The sequence below is a fragment of the Podarcis liolepis genome (genome assembly GCF_965112155.1).
Source record: "Podarcis liolepis genome assembly, chromosome: 15".
Lineage (NCBI taxonomy): Eukaryota > Metazoa > Chordata > Lepidosauria > Squamata > Lacertidae > Podarcis > Podarcis liolepis.
In genome coordinates this window covers 18061471-18083375 of record NC_139566.1, presented here as the reverse complement: position 1 = coordinate 18083375, position 21905 = coordinate 18061471, and the positions used below count along the sequence as shown (strand labels likewise).

At 48.0% G+C, this 21905-nt stretch overlaps 1 protein-coding gene across 1 annotated transcript; it reads left to right on the top strand.

The window, feature by feature from the left end:
- Positions 1-914: 914 nt before the first annotated feature.
- CTSF (cathepsin F) lies at positions 915-21365 on the top strand. Its single transcript, XM_083478324.1, has 14 exons — positions 915-1184; positions 4307-4429; positions 6742-6817; positions 8191-8300; positions 9369-9444; positions 10336-10449; positions 11357-11502; positions 12569-12665; positions 13082-13162; positions 14180-14299; positions 15638-15702; positions 17201-17291; positions 18056-18114; positions 19576-21365. The coding sequence occupies exons 1-14, from the start codon at positions 975-977 to the stop codon at positions 19648-19650; spliced, it is 1443 nt and encodes a 480-aa protein (XP_083334450.1). The 5' UTR covers positions 915-974; the 3' UTR covers positions 19651-21365.
- The last annotated feature ends 540 nt before the right edge of the window (positions 21366-21905 follow it).

Below are 21905 nucleotides of genomic sequence, written 5' to 3'. Positions count from 1 at the left end.
CATTTTGGCTCTCCCTATGTTTCTGTCTTGTTGCCAGAAGGCTCCAATCACTGCCCAAACCAGCTCTTCCTGCCAGAAGGCTTCTGCCACCTGCAGGAGATTAGGCTAAGGTCAAAATGTTCCTCACCTTAGGGGTGTGGAAATGTACTCTCCCTTGGCTGTCTTGTGGGCAGATGCCAGAAGGAGCCGGGTGAGTCTTTGCTGTCCGGAGTCCTGCAGAACATTTTAAATTACATGCTATTTCATCTCAGGTTCATATACTGTCCTACTGGTTCATGGCTTTAAAAGAGGATCAGACAAATACATGGTGGAGAAGGCTATCAATGGCTACTAGCCATGATAGCTATGCTCTGCCTTCACACTTGCAGACAGCAATTGCTGGAAGCCATAGGAGGGGAGAAGGCTTTGTGCTCAGATCCTGCTTGCTGGCTTCCCACAGGCATCTGGTCGGCCACTGTGAGTATAGGATGCTGGGCTAGAAGAATCAGAGAGTTGAAAGGGACCCTGAGGATCATCTAAGTCCTGCAATGCAGGAATATGCAGCTGTCCCTTATGAGGATCAAGCTTGCAATCTTGGTGTTATCATCACCACACTCTAACCATCTGCTGGTTGCTGGCCTGATCCATCAGGGCTAAACATAGGTTCTTATGTGCTTTACCCCTGCACGCAGGGATTGTGTGACGTCACATGAGGGGGCTGCGGGAGTGAGACCCCGCCCCTTTCTCCTGGAGGGAAGCCGGGATTGCCTCTTGTTTTTCTAGGGAGAGGACCAAAGCCAAGGGCAGCGAGGGCGTTCAGATGACGCCGGGTGGGCGGGGCATGGCGGAGACACGCCCTCCAGCCTCGTCGGCCAAGGGGACGCCACCCAATGCCCAGCCGTCTGCCTCAGGCCCCTCCCACTCTGCCTCAGGCCCCGCCCTTTCTCCCTCCCTCCACCCGGCCGCCGGCCCGACTCCCTTCAGTCAGAGCAAGGATGGCGCAGGCGTCGGCTGTCCCCTTTGTGCTGCTGCTGCTCCTGCTGGGTGCCTCCGCGGCGATGCCGGGGGGCGCCCGGGAGGTGGACGTGCGGAGCGGCCAGGCCCGTGGGGCGGCTCGCTTCGCCTTGGCCGAGACTTTCCAGAGCGACAAAGCGGGCTCCGGAGGTGGCGGTCGACTTTGGACGCTGCGCTCAGCCCAGACGCAGGTGAGATGCAGAAAGGCTGGGCGCAGGTGCGGGGGGACGACCTTGGGGCTGGAAGAAATGGGGAATCATGACTTGGGGGGGCACGGGTGCTAGGTGGGAGGAACCTTGGGGCTGGAAGAATTGGATGGGGCTCATCACTGTGGAGGAGCATGAAGTATTTGGGGGCTGAAGCACGTCGGGGGACTTTGGGGCTGAAAGAAGTGGGGGCTATGACTTAGGATGGGGGAGGATAAAGTATTCCTCGTAATCCAAAGCATCTGGGGTCAAAGAGGCTGTGAGGACCTCATGCCTCAAGTAGCCCCCATCCAAGTCCATTCATTGCGCTTATGTCCGTCCCCCTTTCTCCAATGAGTTAAAAATGGTGACCTATATGGTTTTTCTGCATCACATTTAATCCCCGTGACAACCCTGTGAGGCAGGTTAGGCTGAGAGACAGTGAGCGAGCTTAACTGTTACACCACCACTGGCTCTCATGCCAGCCATTTTTGCCAATCTACCCCAGTATTGTGTGCTCTGGCTGGCAGCACTTCTCCAGGGTCTTGGCTATGGGGTCTCCCCCCCCCCAACACCTCCTTGATCCTCTGAACTGGGGATTTAACCGTGGACCTTCTGCATGCAAAGTGTGTGCTCTTTGTTTTGCCAAGAGACCCAGAAACCCCACCCCTTCCAGTCAAATTAATTTAATTTAGCGAACTAGTTAAGGCATTTGTACCTTGCCCCTCAGCCCAAAAGAATTCCAGAGCAGCTTACATTCATTCAGTTAGAACAAGACTGACCCTGCCTTCGGGATTACAGTCTAAATGACAGGTTGTCAGTGCTTTTTTTCTGGGAGTACTCAAGTGTACGCAGTACCAGAACCTTTAATTTTCAAATGTTAAAAGTGTGGCACTTACTGTAACAACGTCATGATGAGTACCAGCACCATTTTCCCTAAAAAAATAAAGCACTGCACGTTGTCCAAGGAAAAGAATGTCCTTCACACAGTGCATAGTTAAAATATGGAACTCACTCCCACAGGAGGTGGTGTTGGGCACCAACTTGGAACGCTTTAAAATAAGATTGGACAAATTTATGAAGAAGGGGTCTGTCAGTGGCTACTAGCACAATGGCTATGCTCTGCCTCCACAGCTTTTGAATACCAGTTGCTGGAAACCACAGGAAGGGAGAGTCCTCTTGTGCTTGCTGGTTTCCATCGGGCATCTGGTTGACCCCTGTGAGAACAGGATGCTGCACTTGTTCTTGTGAAAAAGGGACTGGAAGGGATGGGAAGTAAACTGAGACATCAGTTTTTAAAATTAAGTATTAAGTTCCTGTAATGATCAGCTGTCATGGAAACAGTTCAGGGCAAGAGGCTGAAGCAGCCTGCTACCAGGTGACATTTGAGGGAGGGGAGGCCTGATGGCATCTGTAGAGAGTATTTTCTCTATCGGCCCCCGCCCTGAGCTCCACAGGCATCCGAAATGGCAAACACAGGACTTAGGAAGTACAGAGGGCCGGGGAGTCTGCCGCTGAGGATGTTATTTTTCTTCTTCTCGCTCCCTTTGGGATCCTTATTGCTGTCCCAGGTGTCTTCTTGTTAACAATTAGAAGCACAATCCACTTAACTCTTAAAATAGTTACGGGTGGATTCCATCAAGCTAGACTGCTTTAACTGGTATACTGGCAGAGGGGGAGGGAATCTGCCTCCATCTGATTAGCTGGAGTCCTGGATAATTGATGTTGACCTGCAAGTAACAAACCTCTGGGCCGAAGCTGTCACTCCATGCTGGAGAACTAGGTCAGTGACTAACAGTAAGGCCAGTGGAATGCCCTTACAGCTGACAGTCAGCAAGAGAAACTCAGCCCCATGCATTCCTGCTCCTCCCTCAGAACCAGGTTGCATCTTTGATGGAATCTAGTTATTAGAATCAAAAGGGTATGTGTGTATTTTATCAGTATTTGAAATGGTCTGCAGGCCTAACCATAATTCCCATGAGGAGGCAGCCTGCTCTGTTTAATTCTTCCCTGTACAACTGTGGCGCTGGCTCTCACAGAAGTGTTTTGGCCACAGTTGGCCTCGAGCCTCCAGTATTGTGCCTGGCTAGCTCTCCAAGTGTGTGTGTGTGTGAGGCTTTATTTACTTCCTGGCTTTCATGAGAGCCTTTTGTTCAGTGTTTGGGATTGTGAGACAGAATCACATAAGAAGAGCCCTTCTGGATCAGGCCAATGGCTTATCTAGTCCAGCATCCTGTTCTCATAGTAGCCAACCACTCTCTCATCTCCTGTGGATTCCAGCAACTGGTATTCAGACGCATACTGCCCCTGACCTCCATGGAAGCAGAGCATAGTGACTGTGACTAGTAGCCATTGAAAGCCTTCTCTTCCATGAATTTGTCTAATTATCTTTTACAGCCTCCTATAAAAGTGTTTAACTATGTACTCTGTGAAAGACTCCTTCCTGTTATCTGTCCTGAAGCTTCCACATTCAGTTTGATTGGATGCCCATGATTTCTAACGTGACGAGAGAGGGAGAAAAACTTCCCTCTGTCTACTTTCTCCATGCCATTCATAATTTCATGGACTTCTGTCACTTCTCGTCTTTTCTCTAAGCTAAAAAGTCCCCAAACGCTGCAACCTTTGTTCATGGGGGAATCATTCCATACCCTTGATAATTTCAGTTGCCTTTTTCTGAATCTTTTCCAACTACAGTATCCTTTTTGAGGTGAGGTGACCACAGACTTGGCCAGCCAGCAAGAGACAGAATAGTCTGGTCCCTTTCTCTGCCTGTCAGGAATTGTGGAATGCTGAAATGTTTCCCAGTGTCAGCAGTGTGCCAGGCAGTTGCTGTGTATCGTTTTTCTTTCATGAAGTTCCTGTTCTATGCATGTGTGGATTGAACTTGCAGCGTGAGCTTGTGAACCTCAAGTTTAAAGCTGGGCGGTGAACTTTAGAGTCCAGCCATAGTTATCTGCTGCCTCCTCCTTCCAAACAAATAAACAACCAACCAGAAAACCATTGAGGCCACTCTAGGTCTTCTCCAGTTTCTTCCGAACTGGTTTTGGCTGCTTGCAGGCGGTGAACATCACTGGGCAATTTCCCAACTTTTCCCACTTGCCTGAGAGCTGTTCTTTCCTCATCTCCAGGTGGTGAATGGAATCAAGTACTACCTGGATGTGACTCTGCTGCAGAGCAGTCAGTGCAGTGGGAAGCAGGCTGTGGGGCAAGATGCTCCTAGTTGCCTCACTCCAGAAGAGCCGGAGCAAACGGTAAGAATCAGTATTGTGCTTTTGCTTTCTGGTTAAAAGGGGCAGGGGGAGCGTAGCTAGTACCTTCAATGTGCTGGAAACCTGGAGTCTGGTTCCCAAGGTATCCTAGTTTTGCATGGCTCTGCTGATTTCTCTTCTGAGTTAAAAAAAACCAACATTGGGTAGCATCACGCAAAACACATGGGGCTGCAACAGTTAGCACAGGCACTTGCACATAATACCTGTTCCGCATTGTAGGAAATCAGTCTTTTAGTGTGGCAGCACCTGCACTTTGGAACTCCCTGCCAATTGATAATCAGGCTGGTGCCTTCACCAAACTCCCTTCAGTGCCTGGCTTAAAATATTTTCGTTTAGACAAGCGTACGCAGATACCTTGAACATTGATGTGTGTTTTAATCTGTTTTTTAAAATTTATCCTGATTTTAATTTTTTGAATGTTTTTACTGGTAATTTTTATTGTATTCTTGTTTTCATTTCCCACTTTCAGATTATTATTTTTTACAATCAATATAATTTATTTGTATATCTTCCTTCACCCGAAGATCACAGGGTGGTTCGCAACATAAAAATACAGAATGAAAGCACAAAATACATAATAAAGCCAAAGCAAAACAAAACAATAGCCTCCCCTCCCACAGAAACATTTGAAAGGGTGGTCAAATGACCCGTGTTGGGTGTATCAGCTCTTGACTCTATTCCAACAGTGCTATAAGTCCCTGAGTATGACCTCTGTGTGCATTAGGAAACAGAATGGGCTGAGACTGAGGGGCACCTGAGGCTGGGACTCTGCAGAATCTTTCCCTGGCACCTCAGTTTCCCTGGAAGTGTGGATATGCAGATGGCAGTCAAGTGGGATTTCTAACTCTCCTATCTCCAAACAGACACCTCTTTGCTTGAAGAGGAGCAGACCTCCCACTGGGACCTGTGGCTGGCGCAAAGTAGTTTGTGCAAATATGGTCTCCTCCTTCCAACGTGTTGGAGAAATGGGGGCAAGTTAGATGTCCAGGAGATGAATGGGGAAGTAGCAGGTCATCGCCCAGAAGCTTGGGAAGGTTAGATTTGCTTTGGTCTGCATAAAGCAGCGTGTTAACAACAGTAAACATTGGTACTGTTGACTCAGACTTCTCATTATCAAGGCTACGATCTCCATAAGCACATGCCAAATTCAGTTTGTCCCCCTGGGTCTCACATGTTTATCTTGTGACCTGGCATCACTGAATCTCTTTGCATAAACTTCCCCTCAAATAAGAGCAGTTTGGTTTGGCTGGCCAGCCTGTCAGCTGACAGTGCCTCATGTAGCTCCAGGGGTTGGGTGCCGAGGAGGAAGATAGAGAGCATTGACATCATGTATACTGACTGGCACAGTTGCTTTATCCAAAAGTTTATCCTAGCCTTACCTGGAGATTGAACCTGGGTTGTTCTGCATGCAAGGCAGATTCTCTACCTCTGAGCTACATAAGATGGGTTTGATCCAGCAGGCAGGCTCTTCTGAGATGCTTATGGTGTCCTCGATCCCCCAAGCTGAAGACTGAAGTGGTTGCAACCCAGGCGCAACCAGCCCTCAGTGCAAGATATCTGACAAGTACACACACTGACCCTCTTGCTAGGACTTTCAGTGTTACCTCGGGTTACATACGCTTCAGGTTACATACGCTTCAGGTTACACACTCCGCTAACCCAGAAATAGTGCTTCAGTTTAAGAACTTTGCTTCAGGATAAGAACAGAAATTGGGCTCTGGCGGCACGGCAGCAGCAGGAGGCCCCATTAGCTAAAGTGGTGCTTCAGGTTAAGAACAGTTTCAGGTTAAGAACGGACCTCCGGAACGAATTAAGTACTTAACCCAAGGTACCACTGTATTTTCATGAGATCAGCCTCAATTAAGATGCAAAAGGTCCTCCCAGTGAAGTGGCTGGTAGGGATAAAGCATCTCTGGTGCATGGTGCAAGATGAACGCCCCAAGGCACCTTACTGTTTGGAGTCATAGACCATTAGGTCATAGAATCATAAGAGTTGGAAGGAGACCCTGTGGATCATCTAGTCCAAACCCCTGCAATACAGGAATATGCAGCTGCCCCTTATGGGGATTGAACCTTCAACCTTTTGGGAGGAGGGCAGCCCTTTCCTGCCAGAGCCAGAGGTCCTGACTTCCTTTTGCCTCCTCAGATAGCCCAGTAGGCCCCATTTCCTCTCCTAGAGTTGATGGCAAGGCAATATTTCTGATTTCCAGCCTTGCATCCTTCCGCCTCACGCATCTTATCTGAGTGGCTTGTCTTTGCTTGCCCTCCTAACCTTTTCTGTTCTTCCCTTCCAGTCATGTCACTTTGAGGTCTGGAGCCAGCCCTGGGCAAACAGGAAGAGACTGGTGAAGCAAGAGTGTCGCCTGGCTGGTAAGTCAGGTCTGGGTAGTCTGTCTGAAGCGTTAAAAGCAGAAAATACAGTCAAGAAGGCAGGGCCCCAAACCTTTGTATACTGTTGACATAAACAGTAGCTCCCTGAGCCAAGCTTTTCCTTCAGCGATATTGATTGTAAAAGCCAGCAGCAACCAGAACGGATAAGATAACTCTTGTACCGGCCTGCCTACTTCTACAGAATTCTCCTTCAGGCGGCAAATAGCCTCCACACTGTAATGCTCCATCCAGGTTGGAATCCTATCAGTGCAACGGAGCAAATGCAAGTAGCTTCAGAGCCATTTAGAATTCCTTAATCTGGAGCTGCCAACCATTCTTTGGTCTGTGGCGATTTACGGCTGTGTGCTGTGGGCGCCACCGAGCCTGGTTGCTTCTCTCTGTGTCCTCTGGATCAACCTTCCTGTCAGAGTTCATACATACGCACTCATTGCCTTTCCAAGGGATCTGGATAAAAGTCGACCCGATAATATTAATCTGAGGCTTGAAAAGCACATAGAGTTGGAAGAGGAAATGGGAAATTGTGTATAATTGAAACCCATTGAAAAAGCCTGCAAACACCCTGCTCTGCCCTTTTAGTGACATTTCAGTGACGTCTTTATGATGTTTCTGGGTCACTTCTGGGTTTGGCGCAATGCACATGTACACGGTTGCACACATATGGACCGTGCCTAAATGGGGGGTTTGGGGTGCTGCCTGTATGTATCTTTAAAGGGAGAAAAAACTGGCCACCCTTACGGCCTCATGACCAAGTGGGTAGTGCGGGGAGGGGCTTTGTGGGGGCCAGGAGAAGATTGCAAGGCACTATGATGTTGATACCTGGACTTACATCATTTGCGAGATGGGTGTCCGTGTGTGTAATTGATACATGGACTCACCTTTTCTCCCCAGGCACAATGAATCATTCAGGGGCATGAATCATTAAGGTGTAGGCTGTGGGGTAAAAGATTTCCTTCTGCATATCTGGTTAAGCACATATTTTTGCGAGGAGGTGTAATGGGAAGGATTGGGGGTTTAGCTGATAGCCATTTAGAATGTAGGTGACTTTTGGAATACAGTGGTACCTCTGGATATGAATGGGATCCGTTCCGGAGCCCCGTTTGCATCCAGAAGCAAACATATCTAGTGATGGCACTTCTGCGCATGTGCGTGACGTCATTTTGAGCGTCTGCGCAAGCGGCAAAATCCGAAAGTAACATAACACGCTCCGTTACTTCCGGGTTGCCACGGAGCGCAACTCGAACGCGCTCAACCCAAAGCGCATTCAACCCGAGGTATGACTGTATCCACGTAGTCTGGTGACGGAGTGTGGGATAGTAAATAAATAAACACACACACACCCCTTGTTCTTGCAGAGCCATCGGAGGTAGTCCACGCAGCAAAACTGGGGGAGTGGGAAGTGTTCCGTCCGAAGGCACCTGCCAAGGAAGTCGAGGAGTTAGCCCAGGAAGAGAGGTTTCTGCAGGTGAGTGTCATTCATCTGCCTTTTGGAGCTGGGGTGTGAATTCTCTTAGCAGGGCAAAGCAGGGCTGTGTTCCTGCTGACTGAGTTGTCCCTTTCTCTTCTTTCCCTTTATACCAAAAGCATGTACATGTACCTTGGATCCCAAACGTCTTGGTACTCTTGACGTTTTGGCTCCCAAATGCCGCAAACCCGGAAGTGAGTGTTCTGGTTTACGAACATTCTTTGGAACCCGAAAGTCCGACATGGCTTCCGATTGGCTGCAGGAGCTTCCTGCAGCCAACCAGAAGCCATGCTTTGGTTTCTGAACATTTTGATAGTCGGATGGACTTCCGTTCGACTTCCGAGGTATGACTGTATACATTTGAGACAGGCACAATCTTCCAATTTTGGTCAAAAATGCACAGCATTCCTGTTTGCATGTTCCTGATTCTAACATTAGGGAAACTGGATGGCTGATTCATCTTGGGTACTTTTATATCATCTGCCTAAGATAACCTTGCTTCTGATACAGTGATTTAAAAAAAGTAATTGGCTAGGGTAATGAAAGGTCAAAGGTCAAAAAAAGATGGACAGGTTTTTGGCAGGCCGGCATTTATTCATTGATTTCATAAAATGCCAGGAATCTGGTAGATCAGTTCCAACTATATATAAAACAGTTTGGTCTTTTAAAGAGAAAGACAGGATTCATTGTAGAAGGGTTAGATTAATTAAGAAAAATGAAACGTGCATCTAATTAATGGAGTCCTTTGTTTAGATTATAGGTTCTAAGAGACAATGAATGCTGTAAAGGAAAATAATAATAATACTATTGAAAGTCAAATATTATGTTTAATAGGTTCTTAATACTACTCGTAAAATATATTGTGTTAAAGAAATGTAATATTATGCTGGAAATACTGTTCATAGGAGGGAAGAGGGCTAATTTATATTTATGCCTTAATCAACATTTCTGCAATACAGTTTGGAAAACAAAATAAAACCACAATCTGCAGTTGAAGGCAGCAGCTCTGTTTCTGTGATTCAGTTCCTTGTGTACCAGTTTCTCAGTTCTGGATTCTTCCATCCCCAGAATGCCTCCAACCACCTGGTGCCCCTCTTCAAGGAGTTCTTGACAACTTATGAGAAGAGCTACAAGGACAAGCAAGGTGAATGTTGGGCGAAGGAAACTGTCAAAGCAACAACATGCCTGGGCATGTTGGTAAGGCTGCCCTGTGTGGTGTAATGGTTGGTCTAGGACCTGACAGAGCCCAGAGTTTGAATCCCCACTCAGCCATGAAGCTCGTGGGATAACCTTGGGCCAGGTGCAGTTTCTCAGGTCTGATGTACCTCGCAGAGTAATTGTGGGGATAAAATAAGAAGGGCTGGGAGAACTGTGTGTGCCACCTTGAGCTCCTTGGAAGGAAAGTGGGATATAAAATACAAGAAGAAGAAGAAGAGGAGAAGAGTTTGGATTTGATATCCCGCCTTTCACTCCCTTTAAGGAGTCTCAAAGCGGCTAACATTCTCCTTTCCCTTCCTCCCCCACAACAAACACTCTGTGAGGTGAGTGGGGCTGAGAGACTTCACAGAAGTGTGACTGGCCCAAGGTCCCCCAGCAGCTGCATGTGGAGGAGCGGAGGCGCGAACCTGGTTCCCCAGATTGCGAGACTACCGCTCTTAACCACTACACCACACTGGCTCTGTGATTATAAATATAAGCTGCAAAGGTCAGGCTAGCTTCTCAGCAGAGTTCCTCTGATCTTCAGATTTTGTAGCAGGCATGGCTGTGCTTGCTTGGGCTGTTGGGAGTTAGGAAGGCAGGCATTGGGAAGGCCACAGGCTCCCCGCCTCCCTTGTCTGTCTTCCAGCTTCTCCTGATCCAATTTGGCATCCCTCCACTCCTCGGAGCCCACCAGCCCACGTACACACTGCTGGCAGTAGCATTCTGCATGTTAAGCATCCTTAAAGAACAGTAGGCATAACTGCTGATGGATAAGAACCAATAAGAATCAATACTCATCCTCAGTCCTTGTTTCCCTGGCCTCCTGCTCTTTTAGAGACTGAGAGGCGTTTCAGGATCTTTGCAGAGAATCTGGAGAAGGCCCGGCTAATTCAGGAACTGGATCAGGGCACGGCAGAATACGGTGTCACCAAATTCAGTGATCTGACAGGTAGGTGAGGACGGGGCAGGGACTCTACTGCTAGCTTCCCCTCTGAATCACAGAGCTACAGCATACCTGTGTCTGGTAGACCCGCCTTCGCCAACCAGCTGCCCTCCAGATGTTGCAAGACTAAAACGCCCATCAGGAGGGCACCCGGCTGAACAGGCTGCAGTAAACAAATGACATTCTCTACAAAACTTCTGACACTTAGTCCTAACAGTGCCACCACCAAACCCTCTCTGAAAAAGCCCTAGCTAACAGGTTAGAGTCTTGTCTTCTTTATCCTGCAATGTGGTAAGTGTTACATATCCCAGCTTCCTTGGAAAGTGCAGGTGTCTCAAACCAGATATTTTATTTTTACATTCAGTTACTCGCATTAAGGAACTGGGATAATACATTATCCGGATGTGTATATTAAAAGGGTTTTTTATTCAATAAAAGAGAGAGAGAATGAAACAAAGTGAATAGAAGTAGCATAAAATAAAGCAAAAATGGGTATCTAATGTTTTTAAAATTACAGCACAAGTTCCAAAGAGGAAAGATACAGATACAGTGGTCCCTCGGGTTACATACGTTTCAGGTTACATACACTTCAGGTTACAGACTCCACTAACCCAGAAATAGTAGCTCGGGTTAAGAACTTTGCTTCAGGATGAGAACAGAAATCGTGCTCCGGCGGCGCGGCAGCAGCGGGAGGCCCCATTAGGTAAAGTGGTGCTTCAGGTTAAGAACAGTTTCAGGTTAAGTACGGACCTCCGGAACGAATTAAGTACTTAACCCGAGGTACCACTGTATGTATTTGTGGCAGATAGAACTCAAGAACTTCAACCAGCCAGGAAGGCTAGAGTGTCATATTTTATGAAGTCTGGTGCTTTTGTCTTTTCATCGCACAATGTATCTTTCTCCTTTGTTTCAGAGGAGGAGTTCCGCTCCACGTACTTGAACCCACTGCTTTCCCAGCTGCCTGGTCGGCCAATGAAACCAGCCACCATCCCTAATGATCCACCCCCTGATGCGTGGGACTGGCGGGACCACGGGGCTGTCACAGGTGTCAAGAACCAGGTTGGTTTTCCTCTGCTCCACTATGGAAGCAGCTGCTTCCTCAAGGGGACCAGGTTGGACTTAAAGTTTCCAAAGGGGATAAAAGTTCCACTGTTTCCCTGTGTGGGCTTGTTGTGTGAGGTTAGTGAGGAGCTGGAAGAAGGTAGTGATCCACCCTAGGTTCTGGGCCTGAGCTTTATTTGTTTTGTTCTCTGTAGGAATTTATGTCCCAGCTTTGTATCAAATTTTGATGCAAGGCAGCTTACAACATGTAAAGAAATCCTCATAAAATGAAAAGTAATAAAACTAATTGAAAGCAGTAGTTAAAATACATCGAAACACATTTAGAACCAGCAGCTAAAGTACAGTTTGCCCCGGCAACACCATCTGCATCATCTGCACCTTAGTTTTCAAAGGCCTGTCTCAATACAAAAGTTTTAGTCTGCCAGCAGAAGGATAACCAAGAGGGAGCCAGTTTAACCTCTCCTGGGAGAGGATTCCACAATCTGGGAGCAGCCGCAGCAAAGCTTCTCTCTTGTGTCACCACCAACCGTGTTTTTGATGTTAATGGGTCCAAGAGTGTTGGAGGGGGATTTCCAGCCGGTGGCAGAGGACAGAGTGACTCCAGGAGACATAGGTGTAAAAACCCAAACTAAAACGAAGACTTTATTACTAAACAATAAACACAAACTCTGGTGGGTGTTATTCCTGCAGGCAGGCCACAAATTCAGCTTTTTTCCTTTATAGCAACGGCCACCTGCAGCCAATTAATCCCAGAAACTTCTTAAAGGTTTCTTTGCCGAATGTCCCCTAACAAAGAGAAGGTACTCACCTGAGGATCTTGGCACCTAGAAAGGTTTATATAGGGAGTTATGGTCATTCAGGAAGCCTGGTCCCAAGCCATATAGGGCTTTATAGGTCAGAACCAGCGCTTGGAATTGTGCCCAAAAGTGGACCAGTAGCCAGTGAAGTTGTTTAACTGATGTAAGTTGCCTTCTTCCAGGCTGCTTCTGAATTGTCTCCTTTTTCATCTTATGGCCAGTTCATACTATCTGGAGTAACGCTTTCCTTTTCTCAATTACTGCAGGGTTACTGTGGCTCCTGCTGGGCCTTCTCTGTGACGGGCAACGTGGAAGGGCAGTGGTTCCTCCACAATGGCACTTTGGTCTCCCTCTCTGAGCAAGGTAAGGGAATTCTTTGAGGAGGCCTGGCCTCTCATGTTTGGATTGGGAGCTTTCTGGGCAGCAGAGCTAAAACAAAACAAAAAAACTGCCAGTGAAGTCATTGGTTGTGCCTTGTTTACATGACCGCGTTGACTCAAATGTTTTACAGGTATAGGATGTTTGCATTCTCAAAGCAGATTTTATTTAATTTTTCCTTTCATTACCTTGTTATAACCCATCCTGAGATCACATATGGCGAGGAGCGAGATGTAACTGCTTTGAGTTTTTTCTTCAATCAAGTGGCATATAAATTTTATGAAGGAAATGTCATAAAGAAATAAATTGGGAAGTTGGCTGACTTCAGGAGCAAGACTGGGCATGTCTTTGGCTGTTCACCCTCCAGTTTCCAGCTGACCTGATTTCTGCTCCCTCCACAGAGCTGCTGGACTGTGACTCCGTAGACAAAGCCTGTGGAGGAGGACTTCCATCCACGGCCTACGAGGCCATTGAAGGGCTGGGTGAGTCAGCAAAATATTTTTGCTCGAGCGCGGCACTTGGTCTGCAACTTGTTCCTCTGCGTGTACCTTGACATCTAGAGAATAAGATGTTTTGAGTGTTCAGAGACTTGTTTTCACAGCCATCTCTGAACTGGAGGAACTAGGCACCTTGAGCACGGTGGTGCTGGAAATGCTGGTTTGTTCCCAAAGCTAAAATGTAACTGAGTTTTGCCAGTTGCGTCTAGAGCACCATTCATGCCAGATCCTTCCCTTTTAGAAAAAATCCATTCCCTCTTTCTTGGGGCAAACCCTGAATTTTTCAAGAGTGCACATGCTGCCTTTACTGCAGTTCCCCAATGGCTGTGAAGCAACCACCACAGTGAGGCTGGAAGATGCTCTGTTTGTTCAGCCGTTTGTTGACAATGCAAAGTCCCTCTTCAGAATTTCTGGATTCTGGCTGCTGTTGATTTCTTACTTAGGGGTTGTTGTTCCTTGCTGCTTTTATTGTTGGAAGCTGCCTCTAGAAGTATTATTAAGGTAAAGGGACCCCTGACAATTAGGTCCATTTGTGACCGACTCTGGGGTTGCGGCGCTCATCTTGCTTTATTGGCCGAGGGAGCCGGCGTACAGCTTCCGGGTCATGTGGCCAGCATGACTAAGCCGCTTCTGGCGAACCAGAGCAGCGCACGGAAACACCGTTTACCTTTCCACCGGAGCGGTACCTATTTATCTACTTGCACTTGGACGTGCTTTTGAACTGCTAGGTTGGCAGGAGCAGGGACCGAGCAACGGGAGCTCACTCCGTCATGGGGATTCGAACCACTGACCTTCTGATTAGCAAGTCCTAGGCTCTGTGGTTTAACCCACAGTGCCACCTGCATCCCACAGAAGTATTATTAGGGCATAATAAATGAGTGGGGTTTTTTTAAAGCCACTCTTAGATCCTTATTCTGCACAGCAAGAGCCCAGCCTGTACACGGTTTTCCTTGCCAGGTCATCACCTTCCTTGGCCTTCCTGATTCTCCTCTTCTTCCCCAGGCGGCCTGGAGACAGAGCGTGATTACAGTTACGAGGGGTTCGAGAAGAAGTGTGGCTTCTCCAAGGATAAGGTGGCCGTCTACATCAATAGCTCCGTATCAATATCCCGGGATGAGACAGGTACGTGTCTGAGACCATGGCTTGGGGTGCCAGTTAGTGAATCAGATTGTGGGCCTCTTAATACCTAGGGAGATCTGGAACACTCCGCTGTGGAATGAGGAAGGCCACTTGCTACTGTCTAGAGCAAGGGTTGGGCAAACTTTTCCCAGTCCCAGGGCTGCCTTCCCTCTTGGCCAAACTTCCAGAGGCCACATGCCAGTGGTATGTGGGGCCAGAGCAGGCACAGACAAACTCGGCCCTCCAGATGTTTTGGGACTACAGCTCCCATCATCCCTAGCTAACAGGACCAGTGGTCAGGGATGATGGGAATTGTAGTCTCAAAACATCTGGACAGGGCAACAGATGTGACGGAAGTCAGCCATGTAAGAATTGGTGTAGACATATATATCTGTTTATGAAAATATTTATATGCTGCAAATCATAACAAAATAAAAGCAGTGTACAATAATAACTATATAATATAAAAACACATTTAAGATCAGAGACCATCATCTAAGTGTTATGGAAAAATGCCTTCTTAATTGCTGGCATAAGCTTGACGACATAGAGAAGTTCTCAGCGGATCTTTAAAAGGAGCTGGATGCTGTTAGCAGAGTGTTCCACAGGACTAGGCTGATAAGACTAAAGACTCTATTTCACGTTGATGTCAAATGACCTCTGCCAACTCAAGGGATGACCAATGAGGTTCTTCCAGGTGATCTTGGTAACTGAGCCAGGATATAAGGGTTCAGGCCATCTCTAAGGTACCTTGGATCGAAGTTGTTCAGGGCTCTGTAAAATCAATACAAGGACCTGGCTTGGTAGTAGATGGGCAGCCAGTACAGAGGTTATTATTTACATCCTCTTTATCCATACAAGCAAGAGGTATTATCATGGTCCAATAACACATTCTGGCCAAGAAGAAACAGGGCAGGGCCAGAGAGACTTGTGGCCTGTGGGATGGATTTAGAGGTCTGGATGACTGCATAGGTCCCTGAGGCACCCCAGGCCTGCCCTAGATGTTCTCTGGACTTGATGGGTGCCCTTCTTGCTGCTTTTATGGCTAAGAAACATTCAAGACCACACACTTGATACTTAACAGCTTCTCTGCTGAGCTGTCCTGCTACGATCTCTTGTCCTACCTGCTGCCACCAATCATGGGTGTAGGAAGTGCAACTGAGGCCAGGGAGAGAGGCAGCGTATCAGGATCTCAAATGCATGGCGATCCACATGTGTAAAATGCTTTCGTTTTCTGGGGCAGGGCCTGCAGCACAGCTCCCATAAGCTCCCTCTCCTTCTCATATCTCTCTGCATCATATAATGGCCTTGCATATTAACCAGTCACTCTCTCCGTTTCAGAGATCGCTGCCTGGCTGGCTAAGAATGGCCCTATTTCCATTGCTCTGAACGCCTTTGCCATGCAGGTGAGGGAGCCCCTGGAGGGCCATGCTGCTTTTTCCATGCTGTAAGCAACAGAGGTTGCCCTTTTGGTCAAAAAACATTCCCCCCCCCCACATCATTTGTTGAGCAGGTGGGGAGCAAAATGAAACCCTCCCAAAAAAGTCACAGTGGAGGGACAGAAATTTCTATGCAAGTTTGAGCAGGGAGATGCATTATCTTTATGATGTGGCCATAGGTTTTCCATTTTCCCTTGCTTTTTAAAACTTAAAAAAAGAAGAAAAGAAATCCTGGGATGCCGTTGGAGCTCTGCCACCTCCTGCCCTAGGACTCAGAGCCATCTCTGATTCAGGACAGGCAAAACAAAGCCCTTCTTCACACAGAAATAGAACTGTCAAATTTGCAAGCGCTAAATGCAGCAATGGCCACTAATGTGACCGGCTTCAAAAGCAGGTTAGACGAACTCAAGGAGAATAAGCCCGGCGATAGCTGCTAGCCGTGATGGTTATTTTCTGCCTCCGCTGTCGGGAAGCAGCATGCACCTGAACACCAGTTGAATCACAGGTGGAGAAGAGAGTACCGTACTTTTCGCTCCATTGGACACAGTTTTTCCCCTCCAAAAACTGAGGGGAAATGTGTGTGCGTCCTATGGAGCGAATGCAGGCTTGTGCCATAGCCGCGCGCAACCCCTCCGGCAGGGAGAGGCTGCACAGGGCTAAGGCTTCTTTAGCTCCACGCAGCCTCTCCCGGCAGGGAGATATTGCACGGGGCTAAAGAGGAAGCCAAGGCAGCGAGTGGGATGGATCCCGCTCACTGCCTTGGCTTGTTCCATAGCCGCGCGCAACCCCTCCAGCAGGGAGAGGCTGCACGGGTCTATGGCTTCTTTAGCTCCACACAGCCTCTCCCGGCAGGGAGAGATTGCGCGGGGCTAAAGAGGAAGCCAAAGCAGCCAGCGGGATCCATCCCGTTCGCTGCCTTGGCTTGTGCCATAGCCGCGCACAACCCCTCCAGCAGGGAGAGGTTGTGCGCAGCCTGTACACTGCTCTTTCGGGCTGGGGGGGAAATATTTTTTTTATTGATTTCCCCATCTAAAAACTAGGTGCACCCTATGGTCCGGTGCGCCCTATGGTGCGCAAAATACGGTATTTCTGTTGTCCTTGTGAGCTTTCTGGTTGGTCAGACTGCTGGGCCTCTGGTCTGATCCAACAGCTAGCCCTGCTTCCATTTCTTTTACACGGCTTACTCTGCTTCCAAATTCAGATTGGCCTAGTTCGGTTTTTGCTGCTGATTGAGAGAGGGAGGGCTGAGTCATGCAGAACACGAGGGAACAGATCTGTTCAGAGGGGCAAGGACTCCTTGCAGCTAGGACACATTTGACTTTCTTAGTAGCTTCAGGCATAGACTTTCAAGCCCTCCCAAATTGCCTGAAGGCCCAAACATTGCACAAGGTGCAACATGTATGTATTAAGTTGCTTGGAGTCAAGGATTGTCTCTGAGCCCTTTCCCCCTTCTTCCCCTGTCCAGTTCTACAGGAGGGGAGTTTCCCACCCCTTCTTTCTGCTCTGCAACCCCTGGATGATTGACCACGCAGTCCTCTTGGTGGGCTACGGCACACGTAAGTGGCTACTTTTACTTGCGGGGGGGGGGGAGGGGGATGCTCCCAAAGCATGAAGGTGGGGAGATTCACTCGGGAATCTCCATTCCTCGACCCTGCAGTTTAGCTTTCAGAAGCAGTCTCCATCTGTGTTCAATAAGCTTGCTTTACTTTGTTCTTTCTAATTTATTTGCGTGACCTATCTAAAACAATTTTTTGGTGCCACCCTATCTCATTCCTAAAACGCTCACGCAAAGCGTTAGAAAAAATGCAGATGAGACTTTAAATTACCCTAAAGCTTGCTCAGTTAAAACCTACTTGCGTCTGGGCAAAATATATTAGAGCAGTTTTACTAGTGCTGGCACCTGATGTTTGTCTGATCTAAGTCCCTAGTTCTCATGATTCCCAAAGTTTCGCTTCAGACTCCCCAGTTGTAACAGGTGTGACTGATAGAGGCTGAAGGAGAACTACAAGTGGGGAGTTTCCTTGCTTGTGATGGGTGTTCAGAGGTGGGCAGGGAGCGGTGGGTGGAAGCAGGAAGGGTCAAGAATGAATTCCTTCCTGCTTGCAAAAAGCTGCTGGCTTCCATCCAAGGATGATGCAGAGATCAGATCCATCTTAAGCCACTTCAAGACATCGATGGGTTGAGGGGGGGGGAATCTCTCGAGGGATAGATGGTTTTATAAAATTTATATGCTGCTTTGGAAAAAAACAAACTCAAAGTGGTTTACTGCTTGCTCTACCCCTGACGACTCTCTTCTGTTTCCACCTGTATGCACACACAGGGGGCCGTACTCCATTCTGGGCGATCAAGAACAGTTGGGGAGAGAACTGGGGAGAGAAGGTAAGCATTCTTCCAAACTCAGCTGGGCGACCTTTCCCCTGCTCTTGGCAATCTCTGTTCACATTGTAAGGAAGGGGCTGATACACTGAAAGCTCACGAGTCAGGCTTGGCTTTCTCCTCAGTGTAACTGCCTGCTGCTGTCCCCCTAACCTAGTGTCTCTTTGCTTGACAATGCTTTTTGAGGCAAGGAGGAGCTGGTGCCAGGGTATGGCTGACTTCTGCTTACGTTGTGCTGGCCAATGACATGCTCATGTGCAGGCAGAAGGCAGATATATATATCACAAAATGTAAGCTCCGTACGATCACATTTTATGTAGACGTTCGAGTCCAAGGGTTCTGCGTACACATGAAAATTGAAGCAAGGCAGATGGGGAGAGATAATCCCCAGAATCCCTAGCAAGCAAGGCAGAGAACTTAGAAGCTCTTTCTGCCCCAGGTAACTGCAAGTGGACCCAATGCAAAAAGAGCTCTTAAACTCTCCATCTTGCTTGGGACTTGACTTGCACAAATTCAACCAGCTCGCCTTCAATCACATATGGTTGAAACTTAAATGCGTGTAAGATGTGATCATACTGTGGAGCTGCTTGATTGTAAAAAATCTCAAAACAGTTTACAGAAAGGATATACAGTGGTACCTCGTGTTACGTACTTAATCCATTCCAGAGGTCCGTTTGTAACAGGAAACCTCTTGTAACAGGAGGCGCGCTTTCTCTAATGGCACCTGCTGCTGCGCCGCGACTTCTGCTCGCATCCCGGGGCAAAGGTCGCAACAAGGGGCATCTACTCCGGGTTAGTGGAATGTGTAACCTGCAACATTCATAAGGGGGACACTACATAACACGAGGTTCCACTGTAAAACCATCAATGAAAACTACCAAAACCAGCTTTTTAAAACTTTACTACAAACAATTAAAAACACATGTAAACAGTCTACATATTTGGCTAGGTTTCTGTAAGCAATAAAAGTTTTTTGCAGGCCCTGAGAAGAGTACAGGGAAGGCGTCTGCCTGGTGTCAATGGGCAGGGAGTTCCAAAGTGTAGGAGCTGTCACAATAAAAGGTCTATTTCTTACAAATGTGAAACAGGTATTATGTGGCATCTGTAACAATGCCAGTTTCACAGATATAAGTGGGCATATATATGGGATGAGGTGATCTCGCAGGTAAACTGGTCCCAAGTTGCTAAGAGTTTGGTATGTTGACAGTAACACCTTGAACCTGGACTGGGTAGCAAATGGGCAACTAGTGCAGATCTCCGACCAGAGGTGTTATATGGGGTCCTGTCAGCAATTGTGCTGCAGCATTCTGCACTAACTGCAGCTTCCCAATCAAGCGCAAGGGGTGCCCCATGAAGAGTGTGTTGCAGTAATCCAATCTTGAAGTAAGCAATACTGTGGCTAGGCTTTCCTGGTCATGGAAGATCTGTGCTGCTTACTGACAATTGTCCCGTGTCTCTTTTCAGGGCTACTACTACCTGTACCGTGGCAGCCATGCCTGTGGCATGAACTCAATGTGCAGTTCTGCAGTGATAGAGTAAGCCTCTCGGGCCCCTTGACTGCCTCCGGTCCAAATCATCAACTTGCTGGCTTTCCACCCAGCACCAAGATGAAGATCGGAGCACCTTCCCTGTACATTATACTGACCCTGTTTACCCATATCCCTTTCCAAATAGCCCTGGTTAGGCCTAGTGCATAACTAAGAAGATCTGGCCCCTGCTCCTGCCTACTGCTATGAACAGTAGAGACTGGAGGTAGCATGTCCTAGGATAGGACCCTTAACCTTGCTGAGATCCTTCAACCAGGCCAGGATTGGTGCTGGTGTGTGTTTAAAGGGTGCTCCCCTTTCCAGTAGGAGCAGATTCCTTCCCCCGACCCAGGGTACTTGGTGCCTGGGCAGATGCACAGAGGATGGTGAAGGGGACTTGCTCTTCTGAAATGGTTAGGTCATCAGCTGCTCCTCGCTGTGAGCCTCCTCTTTTACCTTGGCCAATCCTGAGCTGCTTTTTGGAAGGCAGACTGGGAATTGGGGCCGGGGAGGAAGGGGCAGCGATCTAACTACCAGCTCCCATCCCAACTCCCTCTGCAAAAAGCAGAGCTCCTTACTGTTTTCTAACCATAGGCCTCTTAAGTTTGGGCCACAGCTCAGTAGAAGAGCATCCACTCTGCACGCAGAAGGTCCCAAACGTAGAATCTCATACAGTCCTGGGATTGTAGAGTTGGAAGGGGACCCAAAGAGTCATCTAGTCCAACCCTGCAATCCTCAGGAGGCAGGGCTAGGGAATGCCCCCCTCAAGTTGAAGAGCTGCTGTGCAGACAGTCTCTCTTGGTCTAAGACCAGCTTCCTGTCTCCATACAACTTGGGGAACCAGCTTGCATTTAAGACAAGATGTTCCAAGGAACTTCACAACTCACTCAAGCCCCCTTAAATAAGTGCAGGTGAATTTTCCCTTCCTTGTGGAAACGAGGGGAGCACATTTAACACCCTTATTTTCTAGTTAGTCAGAGGCTTCTTTCTTTTGCACTCTTCAAGTCTTCCCGCTCCCTGTAGGAATTATAGCACTGATAAATGCCCCCCCCCAATGGGGTACCCTTGTTTCCGTTAGCTCAAGTCTTCCCCTGCTTCTGGAAGACTTGATGTGGTGGAGTCACAGCCTTGCAGGACAGTCTTGCCTGTGGCTGGGCGGCTCCGCTAGCCTGTAGGAAAAGTAACCATTCCAGTATTGGTCAGCTTTTGCACTTAGATGCCATGAAATCTTTCTCCCTGCACCCCCTACAAAAAAAGAGGTCAGACCCAGCCCACATTTTTTTTTTAGATTTAGCTGCTCAGTATTAATGTTTGCTGCTAGAATGGAAATATTGGTGGAAGGTTTGAAGGCAATGCTGAGAGACGATCCCTAGCTTGGTCAGTCCTAAGCACCACCCAAACCTTTTCCTCCAAGGAATCCTACTTGAGCACTCCCCACCCCCCAGCCCCATTGCACTGAGGGCTTTTGGGGAGTGGAAGGCATGCTATGGAAAGTGTTTTTCCTTTGATTGTTGCTCTGAACACCCCACCCCCACCCTGAAAAAGCTGTTTCCCCTTCAGGGACTCTAATCTCAGCCAGAATGGCCTGAAAGTGGCTGCAAAAAAAAAGTGTTTCTGGAAGACGCAGCTGCTCAGGTGGCTGTGCCTTCTGTCTGTTACTTTAAAGACGCAGCCTTTGGTATTTCTGTAATTTCCACACTAATAAATACTGATGGACTCTGAACTAAAGTGTCTGTGTGTTTCAGGGGTGAGGGCAGTGTGACGCCTGGAGTCTTGAGGGTGGGAGACTAGGTTTACCTTCTGCTGTGTACTCCCGAGTAGGTCTTGCCAGCATCCTTCCAAGGCGGATGAGAGACAAAGTGGGTGGGAAGTCATCAGAAGAGGCTTATCTCAGAGGCAGTGCTTTTTTACTTTAAAAAAATGTTTAGGAGTACTCTCATTTCCCTACTCATATTGAAATACTGCCCCTCAATGAGGCCAAACTTAGATTTACAGAATGTTTAGGGTTTTGCGTATCCCCAGAAAAAAATACTGCTCAGAGGTGACACAAGGCGAAATAGGAAGTGCTGCCCCACCACTGCACTGCTTGCCTCTGCCACGGGTGGAGAAGTGGTGCCAGCATTGACACTGACTTCCAACAAGATTCCGCTGGAAATTTGCACAAATGCCAGGGGCATGAAGCTGCCTCAGGGGCTTCTGCCACCAGACGCAGCTGCTTTACCCTGCCTCAAGTGGGCCAGGTCTGCATTCCACTGTTGAACAGCTCTT

Excerpts from the sequence above, each read along its gene's own strand:
- CTSF (XM_083478324.1), top strand. The coding sequence starts at position 975 with ATGGCGCAGGCGTCGGCTGTCCCCTTTGTGCTGCTGCTGCTCCTGCTG. Across the intron at positions 1,185-4,306 it reads TGCGCTCAGCCCAGACGCAG|GTGGTGAATGGAATCAAGTA; the intron begins GTGAGATGCAGA and ends CCTCATCTCCAG. Across the intron at positions 11,503-12,568 it reads TCACAGGTGTCAAGAACCAG|GGTTACTGTGGCTCCTGCTG; the intron begins GTTGGTTTTCCT and ends CAATTACTGCAG.